Here is a 23,005-nt window from a genome sequence, read left to right on the forward strand (position 1 = left end):
AGGATGAATTGCTCAGTAGGTATTTTGTCTGAAGTATTCTTATAAAAATGATTTGAAAGCCACTTGGACAATACATGGAATTCTTTTAAGTTTTATTTCCTAGAGAGCGTCCTGAATTAGTGTCTCACGGATTCATTTTCCAACTCTCTCTTTCTCATCCATCTGCCGTAGGATATTTCAAAGATGGTTTGGCTGCCACTGAGACTTGGAGATCTGATGCCACAATGAGGACTCACACACGGGGAGCCCCAAGTGTGTTTTTCATACACGCGCTTTGCTTCGCCTTTGCCTACGGCGCCAGGGAGGACCTGGACACGATGGTTCCTTTTGTCAATGCCAACTATGACAGCTACCCCATGCTCTACTTCTCCAAAGGGGACGTGGAGACTCTGCGTCTCCAGGCCGCCACCACGCACCAGCACATCGCGGCTCGTCTGATCGAGGCAGTGCAAACCATGCTGTCAAATCCCCTGGAGTACCTTCCTCCCTGGGACCCGAAGGAGTTCAGCGCTCGCTGGAATGAAATTTATGGCAACAACCTTGGGGCCCTGGCGATGTTCTGTGTGCTCTACCCTGACAACATCGAGGCCATCGGCATGGCCAGGGATTACATGGAGAGGATGGCGGCTCAGCCTAGTTGGTAGATTTTTGTCTTTTTTTATTTTGAAGTTGTTATTGCTGTATAAGCTGCTTGCAGTTGGAGGAGTGAGTGGATGAATGCACTACTTGAATGATTTCAGTCATTCTAACATTTACTTTCACAGTGACTAACTTGCTGGATGCATTTACCCTCATCTGGACCAGCAGTGCCACACAGCTTTTCACCTTCACTGGACTTACTCTGTTGCAGGTTATGCTTAGGAGTGGGACCCTTTGTGTACCGTCCTACCTGCGGTAAAGTGAAAAGAAAAAAATAAAAAATCCAAGCCCATCCCCAGTCAGACGCCAGAGTTCCAAATTTGATTTGTGGCAAGAAGCGCTAAAAGTGGGGTTTTTCTCTGTTAGGGCTTTTTTTCAGACTAGTGCAATTTCTTTTGAGCAGTTCTTCCTGAGGAAGATTCAGAAAAGGGGGACATAAGAAAAAGGTATAATTAAGTGTGGGTAAAAGTGACGCTCTGAGGTTCTGCAGTCAAGTGTTTTATGAATGCTCTACCATCTGAGTTTCAGTTCAGACTTTCAGGTCCACTTTGCTGTGCAGTTCTCTTTGCTGTGCGGACATACTATGACATGATAAAAATAGCTGTCCATCTGATTACTTTACTGCAACTGTTTGAGTAACTGGCGTTTTGATGATCCCCTCCTGGGTTAAATTCACCTGGACGTTAGTTGTCGCACACAAGTTATTCTGTGCTTGTTGTGCCCAACTCTTTCTGTGGGGACAGAAGTTGATGTTCTCACTGTATAGGTGAGTCTCGAAATGGGGCAGAGCTGTACAGTGGGGAATCCCAGGATGTGTAACCATCTCCAACAGGACCCACTGTCTGCCCCAAACTCAACACTTTCTTTTTATTGTTTCCACTCTTTCTTAACTTGCTTCAGGTAGTGTAAACACAGAGTTACATGGTTGTCTGTTCTGATAGAATAAGGAAGAGGCACAAATGATTCTGTGAGTAGTGGAACTCACTTGTGTTTGTCTTTCTCAGTTTCCTATGTCTCACTGTCTCAATAACCTCATTTCAGTTCCTTGTGTCCAGTGATTCCTGCCCTGAAGTAGTTGTGGTACCTCTGTCCCTTACCATAATGTTCTCCTTTGTCCCAGCTGACCAGATACCAATCACAACCGAGCAGGTATCCTATTTCCACTTGGCTTGGATATTTACCTCCCCAAAACTACTGTTTTTCTAAAGGAAGTATCTTGCGTTACCTCAGTGAAAGAGAAGCTATGCTTTTTCCCATCTTTCCCTTCTAACATAGACATGTTGTTCAGCAAATGATCAAGGTTTAATCAAGGCTCTCTGCTTTGCAAGAAAAAGTGTATACAATGCATTTAAGTAGAGGAAGTACAGAAAGAGGAAATCAGAAGCATAGGCTGTAGGGCTGGGGTGAGCTGCCCTTTGTGCAACCTCCTACCTTCCAAGTAGCCAGCTTTCCAAATGCTGTGACAGAAACATGGATTTAGTTTCCATTTTTGCATTTCCCCTGAGAAGTTGTGGCTGAATGTTGTTAACATGGAGTTCACACTAGAGCTCCATCAGTGACAGCAGTAATACAGATCCCTCTCCCTTGTCCAACAGTGGTTTTCAGGAAAATGTAGGAGTGTAACATCTCTGAGGCATGTCCTGCTCTCTTGGCTTTGCTCAAATGGGTCAGCAGGTTCAGAAGCTGAAGGAGTGGGCAGGCAGATTGCGTAAATCTGTTTTTCCTAAGAAACTCAGCTAGAAAGTACCAGCAAAACATGTTACTGCACACAGTGGAGAGACTTCTCCGCTGAGCTTAAGTCTAGGAGAACAAACATGGCAAGTAGGAGAGTGGTTGCCTGATCACTACTAGCAGGCATTTAGATTTTATGGCTTCTAAAGCAGCGTGTAAGACAGTACATGAACTGGTCTGGCAATGGCACAGTAATGGAATTATTAAAAACCAAAACAAAGTCTAGTTACTGTGTTTAGTTTCCCTCCAACTTTGGGGAAAATATCATTCTGGGTCATATATTATGAATGTTGTCCTTATTAAATGATGTGAGTGTACCTGTGTTCCAATCAGGAGAGTGGTAGGAAGAGGAGCAGTTTTGATGCTGCTCAGGTTTAGAGCCTTGAGCATTAGGAGACTCATCTACATACGTCATCAGTAAAGAGGGCTTGTCCTGAGAGGTATTAGTGAGATAAGTACATCAGAAGAACTTCTCTCCTTAGACTTCCTCTATAATGTAGGTACCTAAATTGTTAGGTAAATTGCCCCAGAAATGCCATTATCACTGAGATCCTAATCAACATCTAGTGGAAAGTAGAATCTGTCTGTCATACAGATTCCTTGCTGGCAGTTTGATTCTTTTCTTTCAAGAGTATAATCTGTATTTCTTTTGACTTTTGCTGACATGGCATTGACTCTAAAATAACCTTAGGATTTGAAAAAAAATCAACTTGCATGAGTTTCCTGTAATTTTCTTGGATATATTAAATAAAACTTAAGCCTTATCAGAAGACTAAAGTGTATTTTGGTAGTACGTGCAATAGTTGGATAAAATAAATAGTTTAAAATGTCACACTGTTTTTTTGTCCCAGCATGTCAAGAGATTAAGGAGACTGACATTTTAAATGTCATCTTTGCATTAGTGAGAATCCTTGATAGTCCAAATACAGTTCAATATATCAGGATACGATTATGAAAGAGTCTACTGATAATTGATACGTGCATGGAAGGGGCATGTAATTAAGCACTTTTGTCTTTTCTCATCAGTTACATTAGTCATTTTGTATTACATAATGAAGTACACCCTTAACTGAGCTCCCATTCATGTAGGCTAACAGAGCTTGAGCCGTTTGTCATAACAACCGCTGTTGATGGGCACGCTCCTCATAACAGAGCATCTGTAATTGCTACATCCTGGAGTAGGTTTACATTTTAAAATAAACAGAGGGGCAATGGCTAATAGCTAACCATAACAATCACACAAAATTATATGGGAACAGACAATGTTTTGGAGACTAGCAAGGGCAGGGAAATGTAATGCATTAGTATTTCAATAAAAATAGAAAAACTTGAATGGTTTTGCCTGTAAAAAATAAAAGCTGGTGTTAAATTTAACTCTCTTGGTTTTCCTGGGATTTGATATCTAGATGCTGTCTAAATTCTTAGGGAAAGTTTGTCCTTATATTTAAGCCGTATTATCTTATTTAAAGAGAGCAGAGGATGAGATGTGTTTTCTGGCATTTTATCTCTGACTGGCCCCTAGAGCATTCCCCACCAGAAGTGCTTTTTTGGCCGAGGGGATCTGTACTTGTGATTCTTTCCATATGCCGCTTCAGCCTGTTCCCGCACCAAGTGATGTAATCAGAGTCATGTATCGTGCAGAAATAAGAGTCCAGTCACATTCTGTATTTTGGACAAAGCAGTGAAAAACTCTCTGTTTACTAAGCCTGCGTTAGAAGTTCACAAATTCTGCACCCTTCTTACAGCAGGAGAGACGTCCTCATGTGGAATTCCCAGACAAGGGATTTCTGTTCCTTTTTTTTTTTTTACACAGTTGACGCACCGGTTTTGAAGACAAGTATGTTACTAATGTGCAGTAAGGTGTAGGATTTGACAGCGAGCCTGGCTCCCTGGGTTTCACAGGGGAGATGATTACTGTCAAGCACGTGCAAACATTCCAAGGAAAGAGCAGCGAGGAAGGAGAAACTAACGGGAGGCTTTGGCGTAACGAATCTGTCACCCTTCTGCTATTTCTTACTAACCAGGAATCCTATAGCCTTCTGTTAGACCCTTTATTAAAACTATTGGAGCATGCTACAGGAGTGTTGCTGTTAGTATCCAGATAGTGCTCGGTGTTGAACAGTACAACTTACAAAGTAAGAATACATAAATATAAATCATTAAATTTGAAGATTAATGTATACCTAAAATAAATTCACATGTGATGAGCTGAAATGAAGTGAGTCTCTGTGCTGACACCACAAATTTAGAACATCTGTTTGACTCCCAATAATCAACCAGCAGTCACATTCAAAGGAAACTTAAGGTTTTAGAAGACTGCAGCATAGAAGTTAGTTTAAAAGAATCTTGGGGGTTGCTGAGAGAGTCTCCTACAGGGAGGAAGAAAAAGAAAAGGAAGAGCAGGAGGATGAATTTGATATCTGGAATATATATTAGGTTAGTAAGTGAAATATCAAACCCTCATGCTGTTTTTATCTCTTTCATATGTAACATTTAAAAATAGAAATTGTGCATGACTGTGAAATGAAGTGGCTAGCTGCATTCTGAAGAGTTTCTTTTATGCCTTCTTTTTTAAGTAATGGGTTCTCCGAGAGATAAATTGGTGCTGAAATTCTGTAGTAGCTACAGGGAGCTCATTTTATAGCATGCCTGGTTTAAAAATTTGCTACAACAAGAACTAGAGGTAATATGTTAAAATAATAACATAACTAAATTTGTGCTTGCTTATATGACACTGAGAAGTACTAAAAGAGACTCCATTCTTGTTTATTCATGTGTCAGCACAGAAGGATCATGATTGATACTAGGAGTGAGCCCAGTTTGAAAAGGACTTTCTTGTAATCAAAGACAAAAGTAAGACACGAGGATCTGACAGAAGCTTTAGAAGCAGCAGAATGATGGTTATAGACCTGGTTAGGTCTATAGATGGTTATATGGGGAAACAGAGAGAAAGATGATAGAAAGTAGATGAATGTGTCCAAAGGAGTAACTAGTTGCCTCTTCAACACCTACGCTACATTTTTAGTAAGCTCTTAAGACTTCTGAAAAATGTTGTCTATATATTGCCTTTTTTCCATATTGACATCAATGTAGCCCTTTACATTTAACCACTACATTGCCTGTTTTCTTGTGAACTGAGCTGCAATGAGCGTGAGCATACCTGAGGGGCTGCTGCTGCAACACGGCTGGTAAAGGAACAGGGGCAAACTTGTCAATGCTGTACTTTAGGCACCGGAAATATAAATCGTCAATTTTTCAAGGACATTTTTGTTGTTGTAAATGACTGAGCACTTAGGTTGTGCAGATAATAGGGGTTTTATTTTGGCAGCCAACCAGAAAAATGCTGAAAGGTTGAAAGCTGAGAGATTGTTTTGGATCAAACAGGTTTTTTGCAAGGATTGTTCTTCTTTCTCTCCAAAACAAAAATTGGAACATACTGTTCCATTAGTGGAGCAAATATTTCATTTGAGCACAACAAAATATTTTGGTTCGGAGTGTTTGTAAGAAAAATACTGAAAACTGAGTCTAGTTTATAAAATAAAGGGTGGTGGTCTCATTCCCCTTGGTAGGTATGCTCCCTCTTGGTGCGTATACTCCCTCTGGCCACAAGAGAATATTTCTGTCCTTTGCCTGATGGGAGGTTTAAAGCTGTATCTCCACCCCCCAGAAGTGGGTCAGAACAGTGGCAAGGGTCTGTGGAGAGCTGGGAGATTGCCACTGGCATTGGGAAGACTGTTCAATTGGGCAGTCGATTTCAGGACCAAGAGGTCAGTTGGCCCCATTGCATGCCACATTTGCATCCGCACTTGACATTTAGTGTGCATTAAACTCAACCATGCTGCTAGCTAGCTACCACATGTAAGGTGGATTGCATCAACATGCACTAGATGGCTGTCCTTGAACTAATTTTCACCCGTAAGCCTTTAGCAAAGAGACCTGACTTGTTTCCTTTGCATCCAGTCAGTGAGAGTGAGAGGTTCAGTACTGAGGATGGAGTACAGGCGTGCTTCCTTTCACCATTGGCTTAATCTGCCCTCAACCTCCAAGAGTTATGCTGCAGTAAGTAATTTGTCATGGGAAAGTTTGGAGCATTAAACTGTGGGATGTGGATTACTTGTGTAATGTGTGTGTCAGGATGTGCTTAATGCTTCATTTTGCATGCTGTGATGCCATATTGTTTACTGACATAGCAGCTAGAGATCAGATCTCACACGGCCTGGAAGGGTATTCTGTTTTTCAAGTCAGAAAGTGTTATTTTCCTATTTAATTCAATTCGTTTTTAAGAACTGGATACAAAGTGAAGGAAAGGTGATTTTAAATATCTCACAGGCCACAATCAGGGAACTCACTTAAGCAGAAGAGTTTGATTTAAATCATGCCTTGAGCTGGGCAGACAGTAGTTCTTCCCTCTTGGCTCATATTTCTTAGAGAAATGCTAATGCTTCTAGTTCCAGTAAGGAAGTAATTAATAGTAGAAAGAAATTAAGATAAAATACAGAAAACCATTTCTAATCAGAGAAGAGATGTTAGTAGCACTAGGAATGTTGCCAAGAAGTGGAGAGGTTGTGGTTATCTTAACACAATTTTTCTTTTGATTTTGTTGTTGCTGACATTGATTTTTACTTCCCACCAAAATTTTGTACAGTTGGTATACTTACTTAGAGCACAGAATGGCATTTAGTGAAGGTGGTACATACACTGTTAGCCTTGGACAATGCAGTGCTTGAGTTACGGTTCTTGACATCATAAACTGATGGCTGAAGAACTGGTCTTAACCCCCCCTCAGGTGCATTGTTCACTGTAGAAGGTGTCAAATCTAGAACAGATAACCACATTGCACCATGCTAAAATTCTCCACACATGTAGGAAAACCATACTACTTATCCATAATACCAACCTTATCCAATATCTCTTTATTTCTCCAGTTTCTTCATGGACAATTTATATCAAACTCTAAATGTTTTAAAATAAAGTAACAGAATATTTTATATGACACTGAGGAAGAACACCCCAGGCATATATTTGTCCTGTGCCATTCGCAGAATTTGGCCAGACAGGAGCTCATTGTGCAGAACAGTGCATATGGCTTTGGATGTTTATGGAGTTTGATCATTAGGCAGCAAACCCATTCAGCCATTTTTGCTCTTTTATAAACCTTCTCAAGTTTCCAGATAGGCATCTCTTCCAAATATGCGTATAGGTGTATAAGTTTAAAACATAAGTTTGTTCTTATTTTGTACTATATATAGGGATGCATTTATGGTTTAGCTGTTATTTTAAAATGTTTTAGAATTTTTGGAACAGTTGCCTTTGCTAAAAGTGTTTATGTTTGCAACCGAGTAGTTGTTTTATACTCAAGAATGCATAATAGATATTTTTATTTACTTTGGATTCTTTTTTTTTTGCAACATCTGATACCTTTAAAAGACCAAAGAGGCTAATGCAGCATTGAGGTAAAGTTACTTGCTGCCTTCAGACAGAGTTAATTGCTAAGCTGAGATTCATAGTATCATATGTTAAGTTTTACTCCTGAGAGGCTTAGAAAATAGCTGCTTTCCAGTGCGAAGCATTGGCATGTTTTTACATATCTTTATTTGTGTAAATACACACAACTTTTATTTAATATTTCAGCCCAGTTAATAGATAGCCCTGAAAATCCTTTTTTTCCCATAATATGTTCAGCGCTGGCCTATGGTACCATGCTTTCCCATGGTTTACCAGCCAGGCTGTTTACCAAATCTGACACTGGAGATCCATTTGAAAAATGAGAGCGTAGTTTAGACACAAACATTTAATGCTTGCTACTTGACCATTCTTCTTGTGAATCCTGTTCCACATTGTTTGGTGTACATCGCTGGAGTCCATTGAGATTCAGTAAATGGAGGTGCACTGATTTATATAATCTGAACAGTTACTACTTCAAGAGAGCTTAATTTCAAGAACAGATGTTGACTGTGGTTTTATTGTGTTTAGAAATATAGGTCTTTAAATTGTCATCTTTATTTTCTCTATTGTGTTCATCTCCTCTGTTAAATACTGTGCAAAAATTACTACACAGAATTGCAATTTGAGGAAGTTATGACAAAATTACTTTTTCTAACCTGCGGTGGGTAACTGTGCTGGTATGTAGGCTTAGGATGCCTAGCATAAGGTTTTTTATACTAAAGAGTTTGGTTTTGGCTTTTTTTCTGAAGAAATCAACAACCTAAATGTAGTAATAGCTGATCAATTTAGCACTTCATGTGTAGAAGAGTGTTTTCTATTTTATCAGAAGTGGTGCCACAGAGACTAATTTGCACTCATGTTATAGAATTTGATGCAATATTACATTTGAAACCAATCATAAAGTTAGCATACATCTTAGCTAGGAAAGCTACAATGAATCAGTTCCACTGTCAAATCCCATTTAAGATGAAGTCTGGCAAAGATGATTAAATAGCTTTAAGCACATTCTAATTAGCAATTTATATGTTTTTATAGGGATCCTGAACTTTGAACTAAATGTTTTAAATTAACTCAATTTCTTTCATTGTTCTTTTTTTCTACCCCTAATGCATAGCTTAGTCTCAGTCACTTTTTAGTTGTTCCAGGCAGAGGCGTTTAAAGTGGTATTTCCTGTACTCATTTGAACTCTGATTTCTACATGTGCAATGGTTTAGTGAAACGCAAAACTAAAAATACTTCAGAAATTGGGATTCATTTTATAGTTGGTCAAAGGTATGTCCGTGTGTCAAAGGATTTCTGACAGCAATCACAGTGCCAGAGTGTTGCATATGACCAGCATAGAATGCACTCTTACGTATAGAGCTAACAGCATTTTAAGAGCTTTTTCAATAAGGAAAAATTAAAAAGCAGAAATAGAGATGCAGAGAATTAGTCAAGATTGACAAATAACCAGTTAGTTCATTTTTTCAATTTTTGTGCCTCAGTGACACAGTATAAATAAATCTGGAGGGTCAGAAAAGTTGCTTGCACAGTTCAGCTGCATTTTCTTCCTGTTTATCTGGAAATGCAGAAAGAATGAGAGTCTGGGAAAAGCATTTAAATGTTTGGTTTACAGATCTGTAATTTTTTGCACAACGATTAAGTGAAAACCTAAGAAATTTTACTGTACCTGACTGGAAGTCTTCACTGATAAGTTTAAATTTTGAACCAGGAAAAAAAACGACAGAAATGTTCCTGACATTGATGACAGAGAATAGCATGTGGATGTGGAGAAGATGAGTAGTAAATTTCTAGAACTTTTTTTCCTGATGCTTTGACAGTTATTTGTTACAACACTTATAGCTGTCTGTCTTAATATTGTTCTAACCATTTTCTGTTAATGCCTGTCAGTTAACCAAGAAACAAAATTGTTCAAATAAAAGAATCTTGTCCAATAAAAACCTTGATTCAAAAACAAAAAGTCAAAGCCTGCTTGCTCAATGCTGAGTGCATTCATGTATTTAATTTAAAATTGCAAGATAAGGATTTAATTCTAAAAAAAGAAAACATGAATGCATAACTTCACTCAGCAGAAGATGGGATTAAAGCTGATAGAAAGTGAACACTTGAAACTATTGGAAATTCAGCTAACCAAAAAGCCTACAGAGCCTTTTCTTACATAAGGGTGTGAAAGTGCCAAATATTAATTGAGTTCTAGATACACTGAAATAAAAATTAAAGGTAATTTTTCTCACTTGTACATATTATCTTTTACCACAGTTGCAGTGCCCTGGACTGATGGTTGTAATCTCTGCAAGGTTCATTCATGCAATTTGAATGCAAATAAATGCTCCTATAGCAGAATGAGGATTTTTTTTTTAAATCTTACTCTTTTGGTATCTTTTTCTTACTTGTTTTTTCACACTACTGCTTAGACAAATTAAATCAAAATCATATTTATAGAGTCATAGAATAGTTGAAACTGGAAGATCCACCTCTTCAGGACCAGAACACAATTACCACTGATTGCAGTAGGATACTCTCTCTTCTCAATAATATAAAATTTGTTTCTGTAATAAAAATATATAAAAATATATATTGCAATGAAATTGAAAGAAAACAACCTTGAAAGCAGCTGATGATTGTTCAGTTTATCAAAGATTTTTTTTCACTATGTATTCCTTCACATTTCCTTTTCTGTAGAACTGTGGCCTGAAAGTACTGTCAGTACTGCAAAACTAAAGTCCTTGATACACAATATGTGCTTGATTTAAGAGAAGTATTTGTTCTGCACTACCTCCACCGCCATTATGAATTTTCTTGGTACAAATTTACTACTTTGCTAAGTTCAGTGTACTCCTTGGATACAAGCAGGTAGTTCCTAGAAAATAATTTTGAATAGTGACATTGTTTTACTTCTTTATGTTAACACTGGGATTTTTAATGCTATTAAGTATGTTAATTTGAACTGTAGTCATGAAAGTAAATTTCACTGTCTCTGTTTCTATCCTTGAATGCATTTGTGAAATGAAGAAACAGCACAGTGAGTTACTTTCTTATGCTTGCTTTAAAGACAACTTCAAAAGAAAAAGGTTGTTACAGATTTTTGGAGGAGTATAAACGATGGGATATTACTTTCTCACAAAAATTATGTGAATCTTGCTTCAGGTAAATAGATCCTGTTTGTGTACAATTAATATTCTGCATATTTGTTTCTCCTAGCAAAACCCAGAGTATTACAAGCACTGTTTTAATATTAAACAACTTAATCTTTCTAATAAAATTAATGAGCTTTGAAGGTTAACATTGTCCATGCTCAGGAAAGAAAAAAAATGGTCTCAGAGACTTGGTAAGTAGCTTACTACTGTGTTAAAATTCAACATGTATTGCCTAACTTCAGAGACATTAAGTCATACACACCTCACAGTATGGTAATGGAGAAAAATAAGTAGGTGAAACGTTATTAATTGGCATCTTTCTTTATTGGCAGGCTAGTGAAGGATGCCCCATGGGATGAGGTCCCTCTCGCTCACTCCTTAGTTGGTTTTGCCACTGCATACGACTTCTTGTACAGCTATCTCAGCAAGACTCAACAGGAGAGATTTCTTGAGGTAATTGCCAATGCCTCAGGATATATGTACGAAACATCATACAGGCGTGGATGGGGCTTCCAGTACCTCCACAACCACCAGCCTACCAACTGCGTGGCCCTGCTGGCTGGAAGCCTAGTTCTGATGAATCAAGGTATGTGCCAAACCATAGGAATGTTTTTGTGAAGTGTATCAACTCCAATCAGCCACTTACGCAGCAAAGTTCAAGAACTGATAGAAATTATTCTGAGACTACAGCAGTATTGGGTTTGCTCTTTTGCCGCTTAGAAAAATTTAATTTACTGACTAGAACAAAAGTCTGTGTGCAGATGTTGAAGGTATAATATATATGCATATATACTTGGGTATATAAGTTCAGTTATCTGAGTGATTCTGAAATTCTTACCTCACTGTTTCTAAGAATTAGAAGTCCCCTTGGGTATAGTCTGTCCAGTCCAGATTTACAGACGGTCTCTCAGGGTAGATGATCAGTAAAGAGTGATGCACTTGGTCTCCTTGTACAACACATTGAGAAGTTCAGCAGTTAGAAACGCTCGACGCTCTGAGCTGGGAGCTAGACCACAGGTTAACCTGGTATTTTATCCAAGACTTCTGTCCTGTCTCCCTAAGAGAGCTGCAAAGGTGTAACTTTGTCCACCAAAAGGCCACAGCTCAGGACCTTTCTTTCCAGCATCCTTTTCTATGGAGAAGAGTAAAGCTTTACCTCTGAAGTCCCCTCTGAACTATGCCTTTGCACCCCACAGTCATAGTCCAAGGGGTGTCTGTGCCAGTGTCATCTCCTTCTTTGCTTCGGGGATTTAAACCCATCATTCCCAGTTCCCAGGTGAATAACCTCACCAGTTGCTTTGGGCTGCTCTGCCTGAGAGCTATCCCTCTCCCCCTGTCCAAGGGATACACAGTGTAAATGAGAATGCAAGTCATGGAGTCAGGAGGAGAGAGCAGGTAAGAAATCCTGACTTTAAACCCCAGTGGTACTTTGTCTGAGAGGTAGAAGTCATGGAGCCAACTTCTGCTTTTATAAGAATGTATCAGTATTTTATCAAGTGATTATTTAATATGCCCTAGAAGTACTTTGAAACACGATGCCCAATGGAACTACTTCCTTGCTTTACAAGGAAAATCTAGTTTCTGGATGCTAAAGGCATTGCCAAGCTGTACAGACCTGCCAAGCAAAGGCACATCTGCATATCACTGGAGCTTTCAGATGCCCAAAGAAGCATGACAAAAAAATGTGGCACCTACTGTGTTGGAGGGCAGTCATCTTTTTGTTGCTTGTCAGAAGCAGCACATTGACAGATGTGCATATGCTGAAAAGCAGCAAGAGTATGTGTGGAAGTTACTCCCGTTCCTCCTAACTTGCCTTCCACAAATTGAGAACTCAGTTTTTATTCAGTGGGTTTTGCTAAATTCATCATAATTCCATCCTTCCCTGAGCCTTTGTTGGTGCAGAAAGCTGGCAGTTTGTGAGATGACTCTGCTTTTCATTAGAGTATAGACCCTAAGTATGCTTTGTGCCCAACAGTGGTAACAACACAAGTAAAGTAGGGCAATATTTCTTTCACCAAAGGTTGGTGGGGATTTTTTTGGAGGGAAAAAAAAGGCAAAAGCAAATACAGCAACACTATAGCAACACCTGAGCAATTTGAAAATAGTGGTGATATTTCAAATGAAAATAGGTCAAAACAGACTGTATATTTCTAAACAAAATCCAGTTGTTTTCAGTATAGGGCAATTTTCTTTTTTACAAATTGAAGTTTAAATGAAGTTTTTCTGTTGGACTAAAAATAAAAAAAAAGATTCTCATTCTAAGATGAAAGATTTTTTTCTGAAGGAGACAAAGAGAAAAAGGGAGTGAACATACTATTCTTCCTGCATCATCAGATGCATAGTAATTGCAAATAGTGTATCCCAGTGTAGACCTTTCTCCCAAAAGGTTTAAATTCCAACTAATATTTTTAAATACAATTCAGCTATTGAAGCATGCAGAGACTAAATAGCCAGCTTAAAAACGTGTAAACATTGTCATAGGACTGAAAAATGAAACAAATAGAAATTAATTCTAGGTGCACACATATACTGAAGTCTTTGCAATTAAAATAAACACTCAAATATTAAAAATAGAAACTTGAGTAAGGCCTAATTTGATATAGATACTGCTAATTTTAGGTGAGATTTGTTCTGGTTTGTTGCATAGCCTGAGAGAGTGTTGTCTCTTACTTTTTTATTCTAATAGTAGAATATTCTACTAGTATGCTGGGTTAAAAACTGGCTGGATAGCAGGGCCCAAAGAATTGTGGTGAATGGGATAAAAACCAGTTGGCAGCAAGTCACAAGTGGTGTTCCCCAAGGCTCAGCCACTTCTGTTTGGTACCTTTATCAATTATCTGTGTGAAAGGATCAAGTGCATCCTCAGTAAGTTTGCAGATGACACTAGGCTGGGCAGAATTGTTCATCTGCTTGAGGGTAGGAAGGCTCTGCAGAGGGATCTGGACAGGCCGGATCAATGAGCTGAGGCCAACTATATGAGGTTCAACACGGCCAAGTGCTGGGTCCTGCACTTGGGTCACAACAACCCCATGCAGCGCTGCAGGCTTGGGAATGAGTGGCTGTAAAGCTGCCAGGCAGAAAAGGATCTGGAGGTGATGTTCAACAGCCAGCTGAACGTGATCCAGCAGTGTGCCCAAGTGGCCAAGAAGGCCAACAGCATCCTGGCTTGTATCAGAAATAGTGTGGTCAGCAGGAGTAGGGAAGTGATTGTGCCCCTATACTCAGCACTGGTGAGGCTGCATCTCAAATACTGTGTTCCATTTTGGGCCTCTCACTACAAGAAGGACACTGAGATGCTAGAGCATGTCCAGAGAAGTGCAGCAAAACTGGTGAAGGTTCTGGAGCACAAGCCTTATGAGGAGCAGCTGAGGGAACTGGGATTGTTTAGTCCGGAGAAAGCAGGCTTAGGGGAGACCTTATCACCCTCTCAGCTACCTGAGGTAGAGAGGTGGGTGGTGGTGCCTTCTCACAGGACAAGGGGAAACAGCCTCAAGTTGCACAAGGGGAGGTTTCGATTGGATATTAGCAAAAATTTCTTCACTGAAAGGGTTGTCAAGCATTGGAACAGGCTGCCCAGGGAGGTGGTAGAGTCACCATTCCTGGAGGTATTTAGAAGACTTGTAGATGAGGTGCTTGAGGACATGGTTTAGGAGTGGACTTGGCAGTGCTAGGTTAATGGTTGGACTCTTATGATCTTAAAGGTCTTTTCCAACCTAAACAATTCTATGATTCTATAATTTATTATTCTTTTAATATAATACAAGTATGAGGTTATAGCATAGATCTACACTAAGTAAACATAATGTGTATGCATTATGATGGTAAACACACAGAACCATGGAAAATACTGTTCCTGGAAGTGCAGCAGTCAAAAGCTAGCTGTATAGTAGCTGTTATGTCACAAGGGAAAACAAGGGTGGAAGCATTTGGGATTTTATTCTGACAGATTGCTGTGCTGCCAACTCCATCAGAGTAGTGAAATAGTGTCAAGATAGCTGTGAGTAAAATAAGTAGAAGTAAGTAGCACCACCTGCCTCTGTTGCTCAGGCCTTCCCCATGGTATTTATCTCTTCAACCAGCAGATGAAAGTACCGTGTTAGATTCAGGCTGTCTGTTTAACTTAGACATTACAATTTTTTTTCTCTATTAACCGAGCAGGATTTGGCAGGTTTGACTAGCAGGAAGTCTGAATTGCTCATCACTCTGCTGAGCATAAATACAGTAATTATGGCAATGACATGAAACAGTCTTAGTAGTGGGTTTGAATGTAGCTCATGCTCACTTAGCCTGACTCATGTGCTTCATTCAGCAGGCACTGCTTCACCACGTAGTAAGGTATAATGTATGCCAGCTGAGCTCTGCTACATGGTGGAACTAAGTCCAGTTAAATCTGTGTCCAGACACTTTGAGTTGGATAGATGCGAAGTTGCACAAGGCAGTTGGTCTCTGTTTAGTCCTACCTCTCTTGCCAGTGAATCCAAACGAAAATAAGAGAAGGCACATAGCCTTTCCTCGGCTGGGATCCACATGCTGCCTTCTGCAATACATAAATCCAGTGCTGAGGATTCGTTTGTTCCTTGGTGGAAGCAGACAAGCCCTGAGAAGGTCTTCTCACTGTCACTTCCTAGCTTTTGATTTGTGTAGAGCAGGCCAAAATAGTAAGGTCTCCTTAAGTCTTTTCTTTAGAAGAAATATAACTGTTTAAGGTTTGTATATGTGGAGGCTGAAACTTAACCTAGTTGGAAGATTAATTTTATTCTGGAATTGAGGAATCTGCATTTGGAATTAACCACGCAAAACTTTTCCAAAATTGCTTCTATTTGGATAACCTGTTAGGTTGTACAATAAAATAAAAATGTAAGCAGAATGGAGCATATCTTAAAATAGAGCATGTATTAGCAAGAATATCAGTTAAGTGCAGCTAAAATGTGAACTTTGTATTTTTAAACTCTGAGGGTCTCCTTACCACGCTGGTGATCATGCTAATGAAATATGATCAATTAGAATATTTGCAGTATTGGAGCCCTCTAGTGGGGACTGTAAGTTTGTTTAATTTGAAATACAACAGTCTTGATGTGGCTCTTCCCTTTTCTCATGCATTAAGGAAATGTTCCCTTTAAGATAATCCCACATTATTAGCAAAAGGTGTTTGATAGACTTTCCCTGCTCATGTGACCTTGCTTTGCTGTGATTAAATATAGCGGTTTATTTTTCATGCTAGAGCTACAGGGACGCTGCAGTACTAGGTCATATTTTAGAGCTCTGGGTTGCAGATTCCTTGTTGTAAAGGATCCCACTGTGAGAGTACAGATGACATAATCTGTGATTTATGGCGTTATAATTAGATTTGCCAACATCTTTTCCTTTCAGGCTACCTTCAGGAAGCTTATTTGTGGACCAAGCAGGTGCTGGCCATCATGGAGAAGTCAGTAGTCCTGCTGCAGGAGGTCACAGATGGCTCCCTCTATGAAGGGGTGGCCTACGGCAGCTACACGACCAGGTCGCTGTTTCAGTACATGTTTCTTGTCCAAAGGCACTTTGGTATCAATCACTTCAGCCACCCCTGGCTCAAGCAGCACTTTGCGTTTATGTACAGGACTGTCTTACCAGGTAGGTACTTTGGGTAAATGAAGATTAATCTTTTAATTCTTGAAGCAGCAGTAAATTTCATAATCGAAATAGGCCATTTTAAAATAACACTGTACTTGGACTTTTTTAAATAACCTTTTCCTTGGATTACATCTTCTTCATCATCCATCAAAACATCTTGTTTATCTCTACTTACTGAAGATCGTTGTTTACTAAACTAGCTTTTAAAACTAATCAGAAGATAGAAATATCATTTGGCAGGAAAAGCAATACTTCAGAATTTTGATTTCTGATTTTCAGAGTTTGAAACAGACCAGTTTCTGGGGTTCTTCAAGATTGTTACTGATTTTTTTTTTTCCATTGCCAAAAATGACCACACTAAAATATTAGGTGAAAGGAATAGCAAATGATGAAGCCAGGGAAAAAGTATCAACAAAGTAGAGGAAACTTTTACATGATCACCAGTTTTCCACAAAACACTGAAATACATTTTTATACCATTTTTATTTAAATATTTTTCATATGAAAAACATAATTTACTCAAATTACAAGTTTCTCTGTGCATGAGTACATGAGCCATTTTCTTTTTTCAGTGTAAGAGTCAAACAGAAATATCTGATGTCAGTAATGGGTCAATTTTGCAGACGTTTTAATATTTCTGTTCTTTTGCTGGATCTCTCTGGTCTGTCTCAGTGTGTTTTAGCAGCTCCAATTTGAGTCCTAGTTGTGACTGAAAGATGGAGATGTACCAATACAAAACCAGTTATAAGTTAATAAATATTCCTAACCTCTTCTAGTTCTTGGAGTAGATTTAGTTTTACGCTGCCTTGCAAGTTTTCAGTGATGGTTTTGTGTTGCTTATTTGCAAGAAAATTCATTAGGAACCTAAATGGCTTGAAATCCTGGTTAAAAAGACCGTGGTAACTTTATTGGCTAGAAGAACCCCAGATCTAGTCATGTATGTAAGGGAGGGTGGGTGAGTGCAGTTTTGGCATGCCAGCACAGGCACATAAGGAATTGCACTGACTCCATGTGAGACCTCAGGCATCTGTACTGAGGAGAGGTTCCTAAGAGTGAAGTGAACTCATGCTAGCTGTTTCAGGGTGAAGCTGATTTTTTTTCCCTTGGGAGCAGCTTGCTTTTCTTGCTTTGGAGAGTTCAGATTGACATAGGAAAAATGAAAGCTGTGAAGAGAAAGTTGCCTTTGTCAGATTTGAGTGAGGAGAGGAAGTGGATGGGACATTGCTTCTTACATTTTTTGTAGTACTTTGACTGTCCATAGCCCATAGCAACAGAAGAAAGGTGAGTATTCAAGTTAGCAACAGCAGAAGGAAACAGCTTCTGTGTAACCCATTTATGGCTCATTTACAAGTAGGTCTATAAACATCTGAAAAGGCTGGTTCTGTTTGTGTCTGCTTGTACTGCTTGGCTTCACTGTCACGCTCTATAAACCCATCTTTGTACGTTTATTTGTTCTTTCTTACATTCCTTCTCATTTTTTCCCAAGGGTTTCAGAGGACTGTGGCCATCGCGGATTCCAACTATAACTGGTTCTATGGGCCAGAGAGCCAACTGGTGTTTCTCGACAAATTCGTCATGCGCAACGGCAGCGGTAACTGGTTGGCAGAGCAGATCAGAAGGAACCGAGTGGTGGAGGGCCCGGGGACGCCATCCAAAGGGCAGAGGTGGTGCACTCTCCACACTGAATTTCTCTGGTATGAAAGGGAATGAGTGGGCTCAAAGGGAACTTGACAGCTGTTTGCTATTAGTGATAATTCGCTATCTTCAGATTTGTACTGTAGAAGCAGAGATCAGGCTGACCAAGTGCGACCCAGAGAGTCATTAGGCTTAGAAGATCTTAGCATGGCTCTACAGCATGTGTTGCTACAGGGAACCTATATCTGATTTTGTGTTTTCTTTCTGTTGTCCATTGCTTTTATAGAATACAAGCAGTTTTAAAAGGACTGAAAATTTGCCTGTATGTATTCTTTGGTTTATTTTGTCTGTTTTAATGGGTTTTAATCCCACTGTGTTCTCTAGTAATTAATTGGGTGAATATTTAAAGCATAGTCTTCTTTTTAAAGCTATAAGTAATAATATAAACTTTCTTTTAAAAGCTAAAGTAATATAAGCAGTAAGGCTACTACTAGTTGTTTGTACACAGTAATTTGCAAGTTATGCTTAGGAAAAAATATTAAGATAGATTACTAGATCCATATTTTCCATGTAATGTGCAGCTCTGTTAAGTTGGATGTCCATCTTCTAAAGGTAAGAAAAGACCCAAGAGGCTTTAGATATACATATAAACTTCCTCAGTCTGTGGAGAGAATAAGTACATTTTTGAGGAGTAAGTGTAGCTCTGTTTCTCTCTTACAAGAAGTATATTATTGAATACATATTGTTTTGCATTTATGATATGCATATTAGAATGCATGTTTATTAGGCTCCAAGCACCCTTCATTGTGTTATTTGCAAAATACAGGATCATTCCTCTGCAACCCCATTCCATCATTCTTTCCTCCCTCATCTCCATGGAAATCTTGCAAATTTATACTTAGAAAATTATTTTTTATGTCAAAACGAAAGACTTCTTTTAAGAGCACTGGAGTTAAAAAAAAAGACTAGAATTGTCTGAATATTCCAACAATTGCCTTCTCCCTGTGCTGTAGCGTTGCTCTTGTGATGAGCTTGTCCACTTGCATTAGTCTCAGGAAATAAGTCTGCTTTTAGGGGAAACCTAAAAGTTGTCCTAAATCTAGGACCACTAGATTAAGATCAGGCTCTTGACGCTGGTTAGAATTACCCGAAACTGTATGCAGGACATGAGCTGTGATTGTCTAGGGCCTGACAGGGGCTCCTGGTTAGCTGTAGAGGATAAATCTGATGAGGAACCACCAACAGACATATTACTGGGTTTAATAAGTTTTGTTTATTTTGGTTGTTTAAAAACAATGCCAGAAGGTTAGTTCAGTGTTTTCCATGGTTGATTTTTTTGTTTGTTTTAACTCCTGTAGATCAAATAAAACAAAAATTATAGGCTTTGTAACATTTTCTGGAATTAAGACCTCTTTTTAAACCAAATGTCTTGTATCTTACAATTTATATAAGAAAGCCATGCAAATTTTTCTTCAACCTAGTTGAAGAGGGAAGCTAACATGCATTAGGTGATATAAATAATAAAAATGTATCCTTTTAAATGCCTTTTCATTCATTTTTAGTTTATTCCTAGTTGTGTTTGAAGAATACAGGCTTGTATAACCATGAATTTTGAGGAAACAGATATTCTGCTTCCCTTGGTTAAGTAGTCAGTAAATAAATGTTGATGTTTAGTGTGAAATAGTGTCTACAGCCTGGTCCTAATGTGTCTTTTTAAAAGATAAGTATTGTAGTAAGTAGCTTAATGATACAAGAAAAATCATGGCTAGTTTGAAATTAGTAGTACTCTTAATTTTGGACTGCAGAGGGATTGCTTGCTTTAAATATGGAGCAGATGCCTTCAGCTATTATTCTGTAAAAAACACACAACAAATTTGTATAGGGAGTAATATGATAAATATAATTTCAGCTATATAATTAGTTCAGTCAAGAAGCGTCCATGTGGATTCTATATTGTTAGCTTGCTCTTTGATGTAAATATTGAACATTGAGTTTTATGCAGGCGCTGATAAAGAACTCAGTCAAGTGATTTTTAAACCCATTTTCCTCATCTTCTTGGCAGGTATGATGCAAGTTTGCACTCTGTACCTCCACCAGACTACGGAGTTCCTAAGCTCCATTATTTTGAGGACTGGGGAGTGGTCACCTATGGAAGTGCTTTGCCAGCTGAAATCAACAGGCCTTTCCTTTCCTTCAAGTCAGGAAAGCTGGGAGGACGTGCAATATATGATATTGTTCATAAGAACAAGTACAAAGAGTGGATCAAGGGATGGAGGAACTTTAATGCTGGCCATGAACACCCAGACCAGAACTCCTTTACTTTTGCTCCCAATGGTGTACCTTTCATAACAGAAGCTCTGTATGGGCCAAAATACACCTTTTTTAATAATGTGTTGATGTTTTCCCCTGCCGTATCCAAGAGCTGCTTCTCCCCATGGGAAGGGCAGATTACAGAAGACTGTTCCTCAAAGTGGCTTAAATATAAACATGACTTGGCTGGTGATTGTCAGGGACGAGTGGTTGCCGCTCTGGAGAAAAGCGGGGTGGTTTTCATCAAGGGAGAAGGAATGGGTGCATACAATCCTAAGCTGAAGCTGAGAAAATTGCAAAGAAACCTCATACTTCTCCATCCCCAGCTTCTCTTGCTAGTGGACCAAATCCATCTAGAAGATGACAGCCCCCTGGAGGCAGCAACCAGTTTCTTCCACAATGTGGATGTGCCTTTTGAAGAAACAGTTGTTGATGATGTCCATGGGGCCTTTATTAGGCACCGTGATGGGATATATAAGATGTACTGGATGGATGACACTGGCCACAGCGAGAAAGCTACCATCGCTTCAAGGATGTACCCCCGAGGCTACCCGTACAATGGAACGAACTACGTGAATGTAACAACCCTCTTGCGGCACCCCGTCACGAGGGCCATTTACCTGTTCATTGGGCCCTCCGTCGATGTGCAGAGCTTCACCGTCCGCGGAGATTCTCCGCAGCTGGATGTTTTTGTTACCACCGGTGAGCACGCCTATGCAGTGTACCTGTGGCCTGTTGAGGATGGGTCCCGCTCGGCCTTTGCACAGGTTATTGCAGACCGCCAAAAAATCGTCTTTGACCGAGCCTCTGCTATTAGGAGCTCCGCTGTGCCAGAAGTGAAGGACTACATTGGGATCGTGGAGAGGAACCTGCAGCATTTTAAGCCTGTTTTCCAGCAGCTTGAGAAGCAGATCTTGTCTCGTGTACGCAACACGGCTAGCTTTAGGAAGACTGCTGAGCGCCTGCTGAGGTTTTCAGATAAGAGACAGACGGAGGAGGCCATTGACAGGATATTTGCAATCTCACAGAGGCAGCAGCAGCAGCAACATGCCAGAGCTAAGAAAAACAGAAAGGTAGCCAAAGGCTACAAATTTGTAGATGCTGTTCCTGACATTTTTGCACAAATTGAGGTAAATGAAAGAAAAGTGCGACAAAAGGCGCAGACTCAAGCACAAAAAGAGTTGCCTGTAGATGAAGACGAGGAAATGAAAGATCTTCTGGATTTTGCAGATATCACTTACGTGAAGCACAAAACTGGGGTGTCAATCAAAGGCCGATCAGGGCTGGCACAGATGGTGACGACTGCTCGAAGTAGTGCCCCATCAATATCAGCTTCTTATACTCGCCTCTTTCTAATTCTCAACATTGCTATTTTTTTTGTCATGTTAGCAATGCAGCTCACATATTTTCAGAAAGCCAAGAGACTGCATGGCCAAAGATGTCTGTATGCAATACTTTTAGTAGACAGCTGTATATTATTGTGGCTATATTCTTCTTGTTCTCAGTCACAATGTTAGCAGAAGACCTCTACTAGTCGACCAGTTTATGGTCATATATGTCTATGCAAAAGCATTAACCCTAATAGGGCCAAATTTTATCTTCTTTTTTTCTGAAACATTCCAAAAACAGCTGGGGAAAGATTGGTTTCAGACCAGAAGGGATGGAATAATGGGGCAAGCAATGAATATCTCAGAAAACTAAGTACTTAATAAGTACTCCTCCTTTGTGTTTTGAGTAGGGCCTCACATCTGAGGGAATGTTATGCTTTATTCATCAGAGTTCAGCAATGTCAAGTTGTAATTAATTTTTGGGTGAGAAGAGCCCTCTTAATACATTTGTTTCTAAGGGCTTTCTTTTTTATACAGAATTGGGTTTGCATTTAGTGAGTTTTCATTTCAGGCTGCTAGGGATGTCTCTGGACATTCCGTTAAGAAACGGACATTCAAACACAAGTATGCAAGGCAGACTTTAGCAGTAAATTTCATTTCTCTCTGCCAAACCAAAGAATGCTTCAATATGGGACACTCCTATATAATTATTGCAGACCCTTACATCATATCATTTCTTCTGCTTTACAATCTGGCATAGTGGGAAATGGCCACAATGTCAGTGCTTGCCAAGTGAGAGGCACAGCGCCTAGCAGGCAGCAGCAGCAGGCAAATAAGGGGCTAACGCAACGTATAAAGGAACACAATTCTCAGGAAAAAAACCAAGAACAACACAAACCTTTATCTTTCAGCCAAATGTAGACTGTAGAAGGATGAATGCTGTAGGGTCTGTTCTCAGTTTTACAAGGCAGGGTTTCACAAAAGTTTTCTATAGTTTGAAGCATGCCTTGGTAGGGGAATAATGTCCTAGGTCGCTGCCCTTCCATTTGCAATTGTAAAAATACGAACAAAAAGCCAAAGCAATCCTGTGGTAACCTCAGCAATTGCCAGTATGGGAAAAGAGGTATTGAGGAAGTATTTAATTTTCTGCCCACCTGGCTAGAAACAGAG

General features: G+C 39.4%; 1 protein-coding gene across 1 annotated transcript; it reads left to right on the forward strand.

Moving 5' to 3' along the window:
* The first annotated feature begins 224 nt into the window (after positions 1–224).
* On the forward strand, positions 225–22,336 carry DSE (dermatan sulfate epimerase). The gene is made up of 5 exons (XM_010195105.1): positions 225–640; positions 11,285–11,538; positions 16,323–16,562; positions 18,049–18,256; positions 20,260–22,336. Exons 1-5 carry the CDS (start codon positions 225–227, stop codon positions 22,022–22,024), a joined length of 2,883 nt encoding a protein of 960 aa, XP_010193407.1. The 3' UTR covers positions 22,025–22,336.
* The last annotated feature ends 669 nt before the right edge of the window (positions 22,337–23,005 follow it).

Source organism: Mesitornis unicolor, unplaced genomic scaffold, assembly GCF_000695765.1.
Source record: "Mesitornis unicolor isolate BGI_N332 unplaced genomic scaffold, ASM69576v1 scaffold612, whole genome shotgun sequence".
In the NCBI taxonomy this organism is placed as follows: domain Eukaryota; kingdom Metazoa; phylum Chordata; class Aves; order Mesitornithiformes; family Mesitornithidae; genus Mesitornis; species Mesitornis unicolor.

What these genes read in the sequence shown, in the direction of transcription:
- DSE (XM_010195105.1), top strand. Translation starts at nt 225, where the DNA reads ATGAGGACTCACACACGGGGAGCCCCAAGTGTGTTTTTCATACACGCG. An exon ending in ATGGCGGCTCAGCCTAGTTG is followed by an intron (nt 641 to 11,284) that starts GTAGATTTTTGT and finishes CTTTATTGGCAG; the next exon opens with GCTAGTGAAGGATGCCCCAT. An exon ending in GTACAGGACTGTCTTACCAG is followed by an intron (nt 16,563 to 18,048) that starts GTAGGTACTTTG and finishes TTTTTTCCCAAG; the next exon opens with GGTTTCAGAGGACTGTGGCC.